Source organism: Haemorhous mexicanus, chromosome 12 (genome assembly GCF_027477595.1).
Source record: "Haemorhous mexicanus isolate bHaeMex1 chromosome 12, bHaeMex1.pri, whole genome shotgun sequence".
NCBI classification, from domain to species: Eukaryota; Metazoa; Chordata; class Aves; order Passeriformes; family Fringillidae; genus Haemorhous; species Haemorhous mexicanus.
The window spans coordinates 15,340,813-15,356,197 of record NC_082352.1 but is presented as its reverse complement, the minus strand read 5'-3'; the positions used below and the strand labels follow the sequence as shown (position 1 = coordinate 15,356,197).

The 15,385-nt window shown below is 40.4% G+C and overlaps 1 protein-coding gene and 1 non-coding gene across 5 annotated transcripts in view; both read right to left on the bottom strand.

The window, feature by feature from the left end:
• CNOT1 (CCR4-NOT transcription complex subunit 1) overlaps positions 1-15,385 on the bottom strand; it is a 55,033-nt gene that overhangs the window by 21,137 nt on the left and 18,511 nt on the right. Inside the window, exons 14-23 of one of the 4 annotated variants that reach the window (XM_059857239.1) lie at positions 14,078-14,197; positions 12,909-13,031; positions 12,526-12,677; positions 7,960-8,110; positions 6,398-6,599; positions 5,746-5,892; positions 4,523-4,647; positions 3,438-3,724; positions 2,511-2,589; positions 1,049-1,279 (exon numbers count right to left, since the gene is read on the bottom strand). In XM_059857239.1, the coding sequence (XP_059713222.1) occupies positions 1,049-1,279; positions 2,511-2,589; positions 3,438-3,724; positions 4,523-4,647; positions 5,746-5,892; positions 6,398-6,599; positions 7,960-8,110; positions 12,526-12,677; positions 12,909-13,031; positions 14,078-14,197 (1,617 nt within the window). The remainder of the gene's footprint in view (positions 1-1,048; positions 1,280-2,510; positions 2,590-3,437; positions 3,725-4,522; positions 4,648-5,745; positions 5,893-6,397; positions 6,600-7,959; positions 8,111-12,525; positions 12,678-12,908; positions 13,032-14,077; positions 14,198-15,385) is intronic. The other 3 variants (XM_059857241.1, XM_059857240.1, XM_059857242.1) reach the window with 3 other exon arrangements.
• Positions 7,496-7,631, bottom strand: LOC132333070 (small nucleolar RNA SNORA50). The gene has a single exon (XR_009488056.1). It is a non-coding gene; the product is annotated as a small nucleolar RNA SNORA50 (small nucleolar RNA).

Sequence of the window (15,385 nt, the reverse complement as noted above, 5' to 3'; positions counted from 1 at the left end):
GAGCTTTATCAGGGGACATCTAGTGTCTCAGATTCATTTTCAGCAGCACTCTGAAGGAGCCAAGTGATTTTTTTTATCCTAAAAATGATGATCAATACTCAGCAGAAGAATGCTGCTGCAGAAAAAGCCTCTACATGGCACCCTTTAGGCCTTTAAGCCTGTGTACAATTATAGCTTGGAGAAAAATCACAACACAATAGTGAGCTGCACTTAACACAGCAGGGAGTTTCCAGGAGCACCTCAGTGCTGATTTGGGAAGGAGAAATCCCAGAGGTTCATTCTGAGACCAGGTTCTCATTCTGAGTTGCCAGCTTAAGTCAACGGAATGTGACCCTCGTCCCTACAGCTGCAGGTCTGGACCCCAGGGTTTAGCACCTGGTACACTGCAATTAAGGGAAAGGTGATGCAGTTTTCAGTATTAATCCATGATGTCATCAGGTGTGAAAGACATTAATAGCTACACTAATGACTGTCCCCCTAAGTGTGTTCACACTCTCAGCTGCATTTGGCTTTTGCCTCCTTTACAGAGACCTATTCAAAGACAGTCCCAGGTAGAAAGACAGGTGCCCAAAAACTTTGTGTGCAATAGCCGATTCTATCTATCTGCCAACCCTTTAATAACTCTGACAAGCTTCAGAATGGTTTACACAAGTTACCAAAGACGTGAAAAACCTAATGCAGTTAGAACTGTGTCAGATGTGCGCAGTATATGTTCTTAAGTCCCAGGCAGAATAGCAGCTGCCAGCTATTTTAAAAATCCTGTTGCAAGTCATTAACAGAAATGATGTTTCTGTAATTGTCTTTATAATTACAGCCTCAAGAACACATTTCAACTTGACCCCAAAGTAATTGGGTAGTTTGATGATGAAAAACGCCTTCTCTCTACAAAAATGTTACTATATTTTAAAAGGTTACATGTTTTAAATCAAAAATAAGGATCACAGTTTGAAAATCTGTAGTACACAAATTAAAACAGATTCTGTCTGCATGCAGTTAGTCCAGAGCAGCATCTGCCCCTCTGGGAAGGGCACAATGACACAATGCTCACCGGCACATCTTTCTTGAAGCTGACTCCAGTTGGTCGGGTGATCGTAATGGTTTTTGCAACGGTGGTGGTGGTTGAGGTGGTCACTATAGTGCTGACTTGGCCAGCAAGAGGAGCTTTTGCTGGAACCTGGGCCTGGGCCTGAGCCTGGGCAAGTGCAATACTTCCAGGGGTGGTGATTGAACCCTGCATCTTCACAGGAGGATCTCTGGATTGCTGTCCATATTCTATGTACTAAAATAGGGCAAACAAGCACATACAAAATTTCATGTGTAGCAACACAACTCTAGGCTGACGTTCAGCATGAGCTGAATAATTTGCCAACAATCATTAAAATATTTGACAGTCTTGCCATAAAGGAATCTCTAAATACAACTGTATACCCTGATAAAGCACATCCTGTCACTATGGACTTTTTTACTGCAGAGGATCCTCAAGCTCTGCCTTTGGTCTCAACAAATTGATGTCAAGCATCACAAGACCTAACATGCTTAATATTTTACAGAGTACTACCTAAAAAACTCCATCCCTATCCCTCCAAGCCTAGAACAGCAGAACAAAAGAGGAGAAAGAGCCTAAGAGCAACGTGTGAGTATCAAGAAGCAGGCTACAAAGCAGGTAAGAAGTCTTCTGCAAGGACTCCGACAGCTAGACAGTCTGAGTTCTAGCATTAATAAGTAAAACCACAGTACAGAAATAGCCAAGTTCTAGATATTACATCTTCTGAAATAGTTCCATACTGGAAAATTACCTTCTTCCCCACTGCTATACATTTCCCCAGAAACTGGAAACATCAGACTGTCATTTAATGGGTACAGTCTGAAATCTGTTAGTGAAACCGAGACTGCTACTGGACTTTGCAGCTTCGGGTGTGAGCCTCTACCTTAATGGTAGAGCCAAACATTTTTCCTTATTTAGCTCATGCTCTTAAGCTCTGCCACTGGAATCAGTTTTTCTGTATTTCTGCCAATAAAAGCACATTCAAGGCAGATACCATGTGATGAACACTGTTTTGGACAACAAGGTATTCCCATGGCTCTCAGACCTTCAGGAAAGAAATTTTTCTGGGATTATTTTATCAGGTCTAAGTATGAAACTGTATAAAGCCAGCTGAATGACCTCTATTTTAGACTAAAACTCAAATTCTTTAAGGGACTGAAATATGAATACACTGAGGCATTTTGAAACCTTCATGCATGGACATGCATGCATTGGTTGATTATGCACTTATATTCAGATAGCTGTTTCAACATAAACAACCCAAGCAGATTCATGGAGGCAGGAAAGGCACCTTCACCTGCCCACTCTACCCCAGAGAAAACCTTTAAGAAAAGGCATTTGATTTTGTGGATGTAACATGGTCTAAAATCACCCCAGATGAGACTGCTTTTCCAAAGGAAAACAAAAATTTGCTCTAAAGAATTTAACATCATAGAAAGTTGGTGTTGCTTATGAACACACTCACCTCCTGTAAATGATGTGGGAACTGTATAAAGTGACTAATAGAAGCCAAGTGCTGACAATACTGGGGATAGTCCTTCAATCTGTAAGACAAAACATGCATTAGTCAGAAGCATAAACCCACATCACAAACAGTATTACAGAGAAACAACTATCATGTATGTCATTCCCATTCTGCACCAAATAGTTACTTCGGGACTCTTTACAGCAGCTGTGCTATAAACAAAGCATTTCCTACAAAATAATTTTTGTTGCAGATCTATTTTAAATGAATTAATTTAACATTAAAGCACAAGATTTATTCACAGCAACTCATCTTTTCCTACATCTCTATACTTCTGACCTACTACACAACCGCATTTATATCCAGTGTTTGCAACAAGATTACTGGATAAGTTATTTGTAGTCTGGTTCAGAGCATTTTAGACAGCAAACCAGAGCACACCTCACACCCAGAATCTTCTCTATCTGCAATCATAAGTAGTTTTGAGAAATAACTTTTTCTGTGATTATTTAGCCATACTTTTCTGTGTAAAAGCAAAGTTCTAGAGGTCAGCTCTCAGTCAGTCCTTCAATAATGAACAGTGCAAATAGCACTCTACTGGAAAGCATCTGTGCAGAGTAATTACATTCACCCCATGTCTAACAAGCTGTTAGTTACTTCATCTAACTCAACACTTCACTGATTTTTATAGTCTAAGTAATTTCAGCATCTCAGTTTGTCCCACAATAATACAGGTATCACAATGAACATTTTAATTTAGAAAGGTTACCCTTTAACTAGCACATTCACACATTTTGTTTCAAGCCAGTGTATCACTGAAGAAATCCCAAAGCCGAGCTGTGCAATCTTGCGCTGCACGACTAGAGCAGGTTCAAGGTTCACAAGACAATACAGGCACTATTAGAAGTGTACCACACCCACACTCACCTATTTTTAAATCTATCTAGTGCAGCAATACCAAAATAGTACATTTTGGATGCAAAAGGCTTTCGTAAGGCTTCAAGAACATAGCGCAGGGCCAGGCCCAATGCCATATAAGTAACCAGTCCTTTCTCTATGATGCCTCCGAAGAGACAGGCTGTTATGTGCAGCTCTTTGTCTGGGTACTGGGGGAAGAAACGATATTCCTCAAACAAGTTCCTCAGCATACAGTTAAACACTTCTCGTTCCCGTTTAATGTTGGAGTCCTTAAACCTCTGCAGCATTTCCAAGACCTGCAAAGAAATTGGAAATTGTTACCAACAGATTTGTTTTATTTCAGCCCTTTCCCATGTTCACGTTTCATGAGTGTTTGTAACTACAAAGGTATGTTGAGCTACCACAACCACAAAGTAACTGCTTCACTTTAGACAGCAGTCAGACACTACATCACTACAACCAGCTTCCTCTTCAGACTTTAGTTCTCTTTTAAAGCAACTGTCTTCACACAAAACTTTTTTGTGACCGCCTACGCCACTACTTTCAAATTAGAAAAATTAAAATTAATGTTGTGTCTTCCATAATTTATAACTGTGCAAATATATTAAAGTAAATTTGAAGTACTTCAAAGAGTAAGTACATCAGACCAATAATTACTCTCATAGAGACTAACAAAAATAATTATCAAAAGCTCAGAAGGTAGAACTTGTGACACTTTTATATATCTAGATCTTGTAGTCATTTTTACACAGTTTAAAACCAAATACATGTAAGACAATTTATATAGACTATTTAAAAGGCACTTTTCAGCACTTATTTTCAACAAAAAAACTTCCACATCACACAGAATCCTTTCCACTTAGCAGCATTTTAGGAGTGCTAATTAGACATCTAAAGTCTTCAATCCAGACAAGTCAAAGCTGAATGTAATGAACAACTGCAAGTTCACTGTGAAAGCAAAAAAGCAATGCTGTAGCATCCACCACGAGCCCTTTATTATTTCCTACTAAAAGTAATACATGAAGGAATAATTACGACCCACTTTATTGCAAGTCTCTGGACAGGTGCTGTAACTGCTACAGAAAGGAACTCACCTCATCCACAGACATGGTTGGGTGTGGTGGATGGTTGTAAATACGCTGGAAGTAGCTGTTTGCCTCATCATCTATTTCTTTGCTAAAGTGCTGATTAGCCTCTGGCCACACCTGAGATAAGTCAGCTGTTAAAAAAAAGGAACAGGTATCATACTCGGGACAACTTCAGACAGTCAGGATTTCACCTAGTCCTTTTCAACTCTTCCACCAATCTAGAAAGAACTGCTAGTTCTTCTGAAGAGCAGGATATTTAACCTTCCCAGCAGACAGGAATTGCTATTTAAAAATCTGTTTTCAATATGCTATATTTATTTCAAAAAACTGCATCCTAAGATAGCATTAACCTCACAGGGCTCTACTCCTAGAACCCAGTACATCCCAAGCTAACCTCAGCTGACAACTAAATAACTGAATGCAGAACAGTCTAGAATAAAGCATGCTACACAACACAAACATGCACACAAACTTGCACACAAACTTTCAGGCCAGCCAGTGAGCTTCCAACAAGTTTCTATTGAATGCTCAAGACCCAGAATATAAACCAATGGTGATTTACAGCCACCTCCACTGTACATCTGAAGAGATAGGTAATTCTGCTGGTATTGCATACGGCTTCTCTGAGTGCTCCTCTGTAACAGCAATGTGGAAGGCTTAGCATATGGCTGTGCTTCCTGACCATTTGACTGCTTCAGCATCTCACTGTGAGCATGCTGCAGAGGCATAAATGAGTTAAGGATAATGGCTTAGTGTTATGCACCCGATTATTCCTTTCAAAAACTATCTTTCCACCAGCTTTTTGTCTTATTTGTATCCAATGTTGCAGTCTATTTAACTGCTTCACCTGTCAAGTTCTCTGCTGCAACAGCTCCTTACCCAGGTTTAACCTTGTTACAAACAAAACAAAAATCACCCTGGTACCACGCACATACGTTTTTGTTTAAAACACAGCACAGCAGAAAAAGGACAGAAACACGCTATTCATGCAAATCCATAGCACATTATATTTTTATGCTAATGCATCCTTTTTTAACACCCCCCACCCCCAGACATTTGGCAAGCTATTAGGATACATGTTTAGAAGCACCTTTTTCAGACTAATATAATAATACAAGAGCCACACTTTAACATTTACCACCTACAGATCCAAGCCTCCCCTGAAGGAAACACAGATTAACTGCAGACCACAGCCACACTTCACAGCCACAGACAACACTACCACTTACAAGGTTTCATCTTACTCTGCTGGAATGTAGGTTGGTTCAGTCCAGATGTGCTCAACTTCCTTTGCACGAATGGGTCATTGTTCACTGCAGGAAGGCCCAGGGCTCCAGTTCCTATGCCAGTCAGGCTACCCGTAGTAAGACCACCTACTGAAAAGCAAACCTGTAGTAAGACCACTTACTGAAAACAAGCAATTGGTCATCTCATTGCACCCTCACAGTATCCACTTACCACTCCTCCTAGCACTTGTCATTTCCAAGAACTCAGAGCTTTATAGCCTCACTGCTGTCTAACATCAAGCAGGTTTAACATAAGCAGTTCTTCATCCCAGTCCCAACCTAAAATAAGGCTGCTATATTTGTCAAAACACTCATCCTCTCGACTCAAACATTTTACCTATTGCAGCTCCAACACTCTGAAGTACTGTTTCAGCAATGACCCAGGAGTGAGGACTCCTCACTCCATATTGGAGTGTAACTCCCTTCCCTATGACACAGCTGTTTGTCCAGTGTGACTTCCCACCCGTAAAGGGAAGGAAGCACCCAACCCTGCCTTAAGGGGTGGGCTGTCACATTCAGTATTTCCAACCACAGCAACAACAGTGCCTTAGCTGTGCCACGTCAAAAACAAAACACTCCACCTGAAGAGCAGTACCTGGAAGCTGTGAGGAAAGTCCTCCGATGCCACTGAAACCGGTTGTCTGGTTTTGGGTGGAAAGAGGTGGGAACGCTTTTGCTGGTGACTGAGGAGTACTGAAAGCAGAGCCCAAGTTTGGAGGGAAGCCTTGCATGCTCTGGGTGTGGGGAGCAGCTGAGCCACCTAAACTAAGAGAGGCCATTCCTGCAAGCGAGTCGATCTGATGAAGAAAGTAAGATGATACAGACATCCATAAACCACAATCCAGATGATTTTTGGCATGTTTTGTATAAAGACGGCTATGTATCAAAACATTTCTGAGAAAAGCTCTTCTGCATGGTTATTGTAAATTCTGAAGTCATCCAGATCACCCCAAAAGATTAGTTTGTCTACAGAATGCACTCTTATTTTTCTTCTGCAATCCCACGAAATCCTATTCTCTCACAGGTTCTACAGAAAGCCTGATTGTTCCACAGTCTGTAGCTGAGTGTAACACAACAGTAAAAGCTTACAATAAGTAGCATTTACTTCTACTTGCAGATTTTTGTACTAGAGTAGTTTATGCTCTGCAGTTTGCAACCTCAGACCTCACCTCAAGACTTAGAAAGCTGTTTCATTTCAAACGTAAGAGTATTTTTGACTCTCTGAAGGACCCTACTATGCCAACTTTTCACAGCTAAATACCTGAACGACATCTACAATAAAAACATTAAGACCTGGTTTATGAATAGGAGGGAAGGCACAACACAGTCTGCCAAAGCAGCAAGCTAAGGAACTGACTAGGAACAGTAGAAAATGGTATTATCTATCCAGAAGACAACATGACTACAGAGTAAAAATTGCTGCTGTTTGTTCATACGAGTAATTTGTAGCAGGTTGCCAAGATATTTGGTACATTTGATGAACTTCAACGAAGCAACAAGAAAACCACCGTCTGCATTTAGTTTACATAATCTACTGACAATTCATTCTTAAATGCTGAATTGTCACTATTTAATGTGAAATACTTTTCACTAGTTAAAAATCTGCCATTGAATGTAACTGCTAGAAGCAAAACCTGTCTGTAATGCGTTGCTCCCAGAGGAGGAAGGGATGATGAGTGGCAGGGATTAACTGAAATGTACCTTGTTTTTAAAAGAGCAGTTCAGTTGAGAGCTGAAGAGCCCAAGTTATAACAAGTCCTTATGCTCTAGCACTGTGGCTTGGCCCGTGAAGCTACAAACAAGACACATCAGGTTCAAAGGCAGTGCTTAATTCTCAGAATTCCTAGTAAATTTTAGCACTTTAAAATAAAGCCTCCGTAATTTAAAGTAAACCAAATATCTGTCCCTCCTCAGTGCTCCCATCCTATAATACTTCAGTTACTTCTTACAGACATCAGTGAAGTGAAAGACAGTTCTGAACTACATCCCTCAGACATTTATCTCTAGTTACAAGCAAGCTATCAAGACATGCAAGCACAAAACTATGTGAGCCAGATGATGTTTGACTGAGTCCTGCAGAGAGAGCTCTCCTAGTACAGCAGAACTAGCACTAAAATCAACAGCACCTTCTGAAAACGCAGCATGTGATTGTTGTACCTGCACAGGAGAGATGGCATCCAAGCTGCTGGCGCTGGGCGGGCGTCCTTTGGGCATGACTCCAGGTGGGGGCTGCCGAGCCTTGTTCATGACATTACTGCAATTTGCTACCATGGTGAGGATGGTCTCTGACAGCTCCTGAGAAACGCTCCTGGGATGTGGAAGGACAACAGTGAGCCATAAAACATTCACAAAAATAAGGCCATTAACTTACTTGATTTTCCTACAGAAGTTGAGGCCATATTTCACAAAAAGAAGCTGCAAAACAACCCCAGCAAAAGCTACATTTTGTTATTAGAAAAACTTGCCTTAGATCATTTCCCAAGAGAAACAGCTATATTTAAATAGAAAAGTTTAAACTGTAGTTCTACAACAATCTCCAACAGACTATTACTTTGTTTTTGATGATCCAAATATTCCTTTACAGTTCAACCTGCAAGTAAGGGCTTACAGAATGCTGGGATATGTACTACATGGCTCCAGGAGGTTCTTAGAAGAGCCTTTGTCTGCTGTTGTCCGCATTAAGGGCTATAGAACAGCTTAGCCTCAGGAATTAAAATACAGATAGTGATTCTGTGATCCCTTGTTCAAATCTGCCCCTCAAGGCTCCTTCCTGTACGAAAACGTCACCATTTATGGTTACTCTCCTTCTGAATCTCATTACACACAAGGTCTCTCTGAAAGATGAGATACATGGGCTATGTACTCAGACAAAAAAAGAAGAGGTAAATACCACCACCTGCTTCACTAAAACTCATCTATCCACAGACTGAAAGACGTGCTTCACACACTGGCACTTAACCCAAACAGAGACAGGAAATGTAACTATTCAAGGAAAATATAACCAAAAAACATCAGAAAACTCAAACTTAGGCACAAATTCATTGCCCAACCCAGAGCAGCCAGTACCTCTTTCCAAAGTGTTCCATGTCTGACTGCCAGGTTCCCAAACTGGAAGGAAAGCCAGCCCTGTTGTTGACTTACCTAACCACAGACATAATAACAGAACACTAACATTTTCCTTTTGGAAAAAACAGCCGATTATTTATGCTTTCCTGAACTTCAGTTATAGCTCTTTGGTGAAGACAGATAAAGCTGCAGATTCCTTCCTGTAATGGTGCAACTATCCTAATACAGCTTTGCTGTTCTGTTAACATTGTCTGAAGATTCCTCATTTCAATTAAATTTTCACAAGCTTTTACTGCTCAACTCTTAGGATGAGGGGGAAAAGAACAAAGGAACCATGCTGGTGATTAAGGCAGAAGAACTGAAGATTTCAGTTCAGCTTTGGCAGGTATCCTGTTATGGGACACACAGAATTAGTTAAGGGCATCCAGCTCTTCTCCAGAGCCAGCAATCCACTATGCAGTGCGGGGAAAATCCCACCCATGAGAGATGACAACCTGAGGAGGTATCAGGGGTGGCCATACACAGCAATGGACAGGTTAATAACTGTTTCACAAACTGGCTCCTTTACACTCTTAACATCCTCTCACCAGAGCCTTGTTTCAGACTTCAAAACAAATGGCCTTGGGGGGAATGTATGGAAATGCAATCAGAAATCCACCTTTAAAAAGCCCCAAAGAGATTTCTTTTTCAGAAATGCAACCAGACTTGAAGACAGAGCTCTGAGCTTGGCATACAGTACAGCCAGTATCTACAGTATGTATTTGCCCTCACATGAGCCACAGTCGCAGAAATCTCAACATTTAAATGTACGTATGACCAGATGAAATGCACCACAGGCTTTCTTCTGATGCAGGAGGCATTTCAAGACCATACAGCACTTCACTCAGCCATGGAATGGGTCAGGGGAGTCTACAGTTCACATGTGGTTACCAACCTCCATCTTTTGCCTGCCTCCTTTTTGGGGGGTTTCATTTGCAGTCTTTATGCCTAAATACTACAACATGCTTTTGCAAAACAAATTCCAACTTGCTGTAAATAGATAATATGGCAGCCCAGAATGAGGACAGACTTACAATTCCTGAGTTGCATATTTGGTGCAACTGGTGATTGGTTAGACCATTTGTGCTTTGGAAAGAACCACTAATGTTTTGTCCCACCATCTAGGCAGACTTAAGGTTAACTTTTTTATCATGTCAAGAGACACACTGATGTATCAAGTGGTAAACATCACAGTAGTTTTAGCACAGAACTGCAGGTTTTCTTAAAAAAAAAAAAAAAAAAAAAAAACCACCCCAAATTCCCAAACCAACCAACCAACCAACCCAAAACCCACAAAAAAAACCAGTCTGCATTTCAGGCAAATGAAGTTGGTGGGCTGAGAGCCAGGGACCAGAGTCTAGAGCAACAAAACTGTCACTGCTGGGAATGGAAGTTCGAGCTTGCTGGAATCACACATTCATTTCTCTTACTCTTTTTTTACACTTTTTTACAAAGTGGGAACAAGTATTTTCATTCCTGAGGCACAGGTACACTGAAGCCTCTTCCCTGCTTGAGACAAGGGCTGAGAAGAAATGACCACTCCCCACACTGACACCCTTGGACCATGAAGGACATGACTGTGTGGAGAAGACACTGCTGCCCCTCTCAACTCACTGCAGCTCCACAAGGGAAGGGATTCTCCTAAGCACCTTGTTAATAAATTACATGGTTGGTCAGCCTGTGGTGCCTGCAATCAAGCCTGACTTCACTATAAAAACACTCAGTAATAGAAGGAACACATTTCTTTTTGAAGACTCAGAGTTACATGATGCCACAACTGCAGTGTTCACCAGTAATAAACAAGCTGCACCAAAAATAAGTCTCAGAACATGCAGGGACCTGGTGGCTAAAAGAAAAGTGTCTCCCAGGTCACAAAACAAGACAAGAACTAACTACAGCCCAATTAAAGAGCAGGCTCCTAAATCAACAGATTTAGGAGATGGCAGGCTTCAGCTAGTGAAGTGCAACTACCCTCCTAAACGTATTTCATATTTACTGTGATTTTAACCTTCTAGTCTTTACAACGCCTGCTTCCATTTGTGACTGAAACCTCAGCTAATCAAAGCAATTGCTTCATGAAAGAAATCCAAGCTTTTTCTTTCTAAAGCTCAAAGAGAATAACTAATAGAAAATGACTGCAAGTAGGTCACATTCTTGTATAAAAGGGAATAAAAGTAGCTATAAAAAGAAACCAAAGGCTGTGAGAATTGTGCCAATAGAGAACTAGTGGCGTTTGGAATTAATGGAATAAATAAAACTCGGTAACACATTAAAATTCAGAACACAATGACATTAGATGCAATTCAAATTACAGTTAACTATTAAACCTCTAAATCACAGACACTGCAGCATGCAAAATAAGGAATATAAGTTCATTTGAGAACTACAGTCTCAAAAGATGCATTTTGACTTGAAAATTAAGAGCTATCCCTTCTGACCAAAATATGTGCTAGATCATTTTATTTTAGAAACAGCATTTGAACTTCAATTGCAGAGGTTCCAGCAGAAAACAAGAAGTCTTTTATTGTCTCCTAAAGTCTTACAGGTACCTCAACTTCTCTTTCAGTTCCAATACTCATTGTGACCAACTCTATGTTAGTACTAATTTCCTACTATCTACATAAGAGCCATGAATCATCCTGGGTACCTTTAAAGATGTTTTTTACCACTTTCAACACCACACCAACTAAGCCCAAGGACACACTATAAACCCCAGATTATGTAACACACACTTGCACATGCCAGCCTCATTTGGTGCCAAAATGTAGCAGCAAAACAAGCCCCATCTCCAGCTTCCAGTCACTCTGGCTCACACATTGCACTATGCTGCCTCTCATTACCTCTGAAATATTGCTGCAGTTCAACACACCTTGATTTGACAGCACTAAGAAACACCACCACAGACGTTTTACAATTTTCAGTCACATCTACCATGTACGTATATAGCATTTAAAGACAGATTTGTCCAACTGCAGTTTCCATCAGCCCTGTATTCTACCCGTGCCTCTAGCAGCTCTGAAATCCAAACCCTTTTCTTTTGACTTCAGCTAAACAATCTGACCTGCAAAAGATGTTCAATATTTTCCATCTTTGACTACTTTGAATCTCAAAGGCAACAGAAGTTACACATATCTAGTTTCAGTCTCAATTACACAAACACCATTCCTCACTTTTCTCCTATACATAAGGATGGCAGGAGTCCTTTGTGCCAAAGCAGTTACCACACAGAAACATCTGGTTAACACAATCACAAAATCTGTTATAAAGCCACTTGTTTGACAGTGACACTGTCCCATTCTGTAGCCATGGCCTGGATTCCTTTGTCTGAATTACAGCCCTATATCTATCTAGTCATTAACAACTGATTATTTGACTAACCAGACAGCCTCCAGTCACCAAGATCAGCTCACCTGTTTGACAATAAATACAATACTCAAGCTCTTGTGATCTAGCCTACAACAGAAATTTCAATGCAAAATTAAATGTACTCCTGCACCTATCCCTGCAAGTTTATATGCTCTCATTAACCCCATACTCCACATGAAATTCCAAACCAGCTGTAACAGAAAGCCAGCTGCAAATGGACTATTCTTTCAGCATAAGCAACGTAATTCTTACCCAGCACAAGCTTGCAGACAGGCCAACATAGTCGCCAAGGTTTCTGGAGGAAGCTGAGCACTTTTGGGCTGATCCTTTTCCGGAGCAAGGCCACCCAGGATAGATGGACATCTTCTCTTTAAGAAAGTCATACAGGCCTGGATGAAAGGTTCCTGAGGAAAAGAAGTTATCTTAATTTCCCAAACCACATCCAATACACTATTTCAAACTTGGCAATTGCACCATGGAAAGAATTGCACTAAGCTACTATAGTTCAGTGAGAAAGTTGAACTATCAGACCATGGACACTTTTGACAACTTTAATGCTACTTAGAGAACTGTTAAAGTGACTTAAGTTAGTCACTGACAAGAGTGAAAAAATAAAGAGAAAAATCCTGCTTTACCCCATGCTCCCGAATTTTATCTGTGAGCCATTTGTCAAGTTTGAGGTATTCCCGTCGAGAGGCAAGTGCAGCAAGGTCAATAACAAAGGCAAATGGAGTACCATTTAGCAGCATTGACAAGGCCTAAAGAAAGAAAATCAGAAGACTACTAGTGAAGACACACAGACACCCTTTCTCCTTTCTTTTCTTTGTAGTTCCCATACATGTTTTAGCAAAGAGGTCTTATTATGACATGCTGCGATGCTTTCTTTGTCAACAAAGATTGGTACTATCAACTTCACTTATAGCTCGCTTGTGAGACAAATAAGCAAGAGCTCTGATTTGAAATCATGACTTCACCTTCTTTGAAGTGACCTTGTGCTGACAGTTTTAAATTCCTCTGTGATATGAAAAACCACCAGCAAGTGGTCAAGAGTTACCAAAGTGATATTGCTACAAAGTTCAGCAGAAGAACCTAGCATTTTCCTGCCAAGAGACCTCAACCACTTCAGATATACCTGGAATATATCTGCTCCAAGAGGTCATCTCTGAACACTGTAATTGCTACAAAATGGACTTCAAGCAGCAGCTGGTGCTCTTGCACTTTTAGACACCCAATCATTTTGCACCTGACTTCAGGAAGTAATGAAGGCCCCAAAGAAGTTAGTCACAACTTCCAGTCTTTTGTCTTTTTTGTATAAAATCTAAGAACTAGTAGAGAAATCCCCATTCCATTATGTTTAGCAGTGCCACCTTCACACAAACATCTGATATTTTCTACATACTCATTTCAATAATATTCAAGGTTAAAACAGTCAAAGCTCTTCCTGGATTCACACAGCAAGCAGTTCTGCTGTGCTGCTTCCCAAGGTACTTGTCATCTAAGCCATGACAACCAATCCCACTGCAAAGACCAAGTACAATATCTTGGGCTCACAATAGGACTGAAAGCATCTCCAGGCTGAAAGCATCTGGAGTCAGATTTTACAACTCAGCTGAAGAGTACTTTAAGTCACATGAATGTAGGCTTTTTTTTAAGATGAGGGGCAGCAGCCACAAAAATTCAGACATGCCTAAACAATGTAATCCTTACTAAATTAGTCTAAATTAGGCTTAGCTTTCGTTAAAAGATAAGCAAGTCTGCATAAGGCACCAGACAAAAAATAATGGCAGTATTTTGCAAAACTCACCTTCAAGTCTTGCGCCACATCAAGAATACGTGACAATTTTGCCTGGTCATACTGCTCCCCTCTCATGTACCATTCTGCCATGGCATGCATGATAAGCTGACGAATTGAAGGAGACTGACCCTGAGAAGAATTAAATTAGGATTGTAGTTCAGGATTCTAGTAACAGGATCAATTACGTGAACATTCAACAGGGTATTTCACAACTAAAAACCTTAACATACAGACATATTTACTCTCTAACATATGAACATATTTATTCTTTAGCTTCAGAACTTGTTTCTGATTTTAACTCTTTCTGTGCAAAAATAAACTACCTACCAGTGTCCAGGACCAATTCCTCTCTATCAAAGGCAAATCGCTTTCAGACTACACAAGTATTTACAAAATGTTATGACTGACAGGATGTCCTGAAGTGAAAATTCAGCACCACACTTTAAAAAAGAAATCACAGTACCTAGATCCTTGCTCATACAGGGGAAATTTCAAAATACAACACAAATAACACTTTTGTGGCAGCAAGGGTTTTGTTTAAAGGAAAAGTGTCATGGAATAGCACCATGTCCCATGGCAATCATCATTCAGTACCCTGATCTCAGACCTACCCTGTGGAAAAATTGCCTATTCTGCCATTTCAAGACCTCATGCAAAAAGCACTTCACGTCTACTCTACCACTCATCCTTCAATTTAAAGACTTCCATCAGGAAAATATAAAACACTCACTGCATGCCCTCAGAGGTCAAGCTTCTTGCCATTAACTCTACTCTAGATGAATAGGGAAACATGTTTGCTAATAAAGATTTTCTCCAACCCCAGAGACTTCCTCCATTTTAAATTTCACATGATTTCTCTTCATTTAACTACTAGTGCACACAATGATGAAGGCCACACCAAACAAAATATCCATTAGAAGTATGGTATTTGCAGACACAGCTACCATATCTCTGCATGGAAGCTCTCCTTGAAAAAGCTCAGCAGCCAGTCTCAAGTTTTCAGAAAACACCCAGACTCTAAAAGCAGAGTCTGACTTCTGGAGCAGATAGTTTCTTTATGTCTAGAATAGCTTTTATCTTTTGGGCAAGTACATAAGAGATTATTTTGGTTTAAACCTTCTCACCTCTTACTACTTCAAGTTTTTACACTTTAAATGTGTGAGGTTGAGAGCTGAGGGGGCAGGGTAGGTGATGCTGTTGTGAGGGGTTTGGGGGTTTCTTTTGGGTTGTTTGGTTTTGCATTTTTTTTCCTTTTTCTTAAAAGAATACTGCAGTCAACTTTGTTTAAAGTTGCAGGTTTAAAAGTCAAACTTAAAT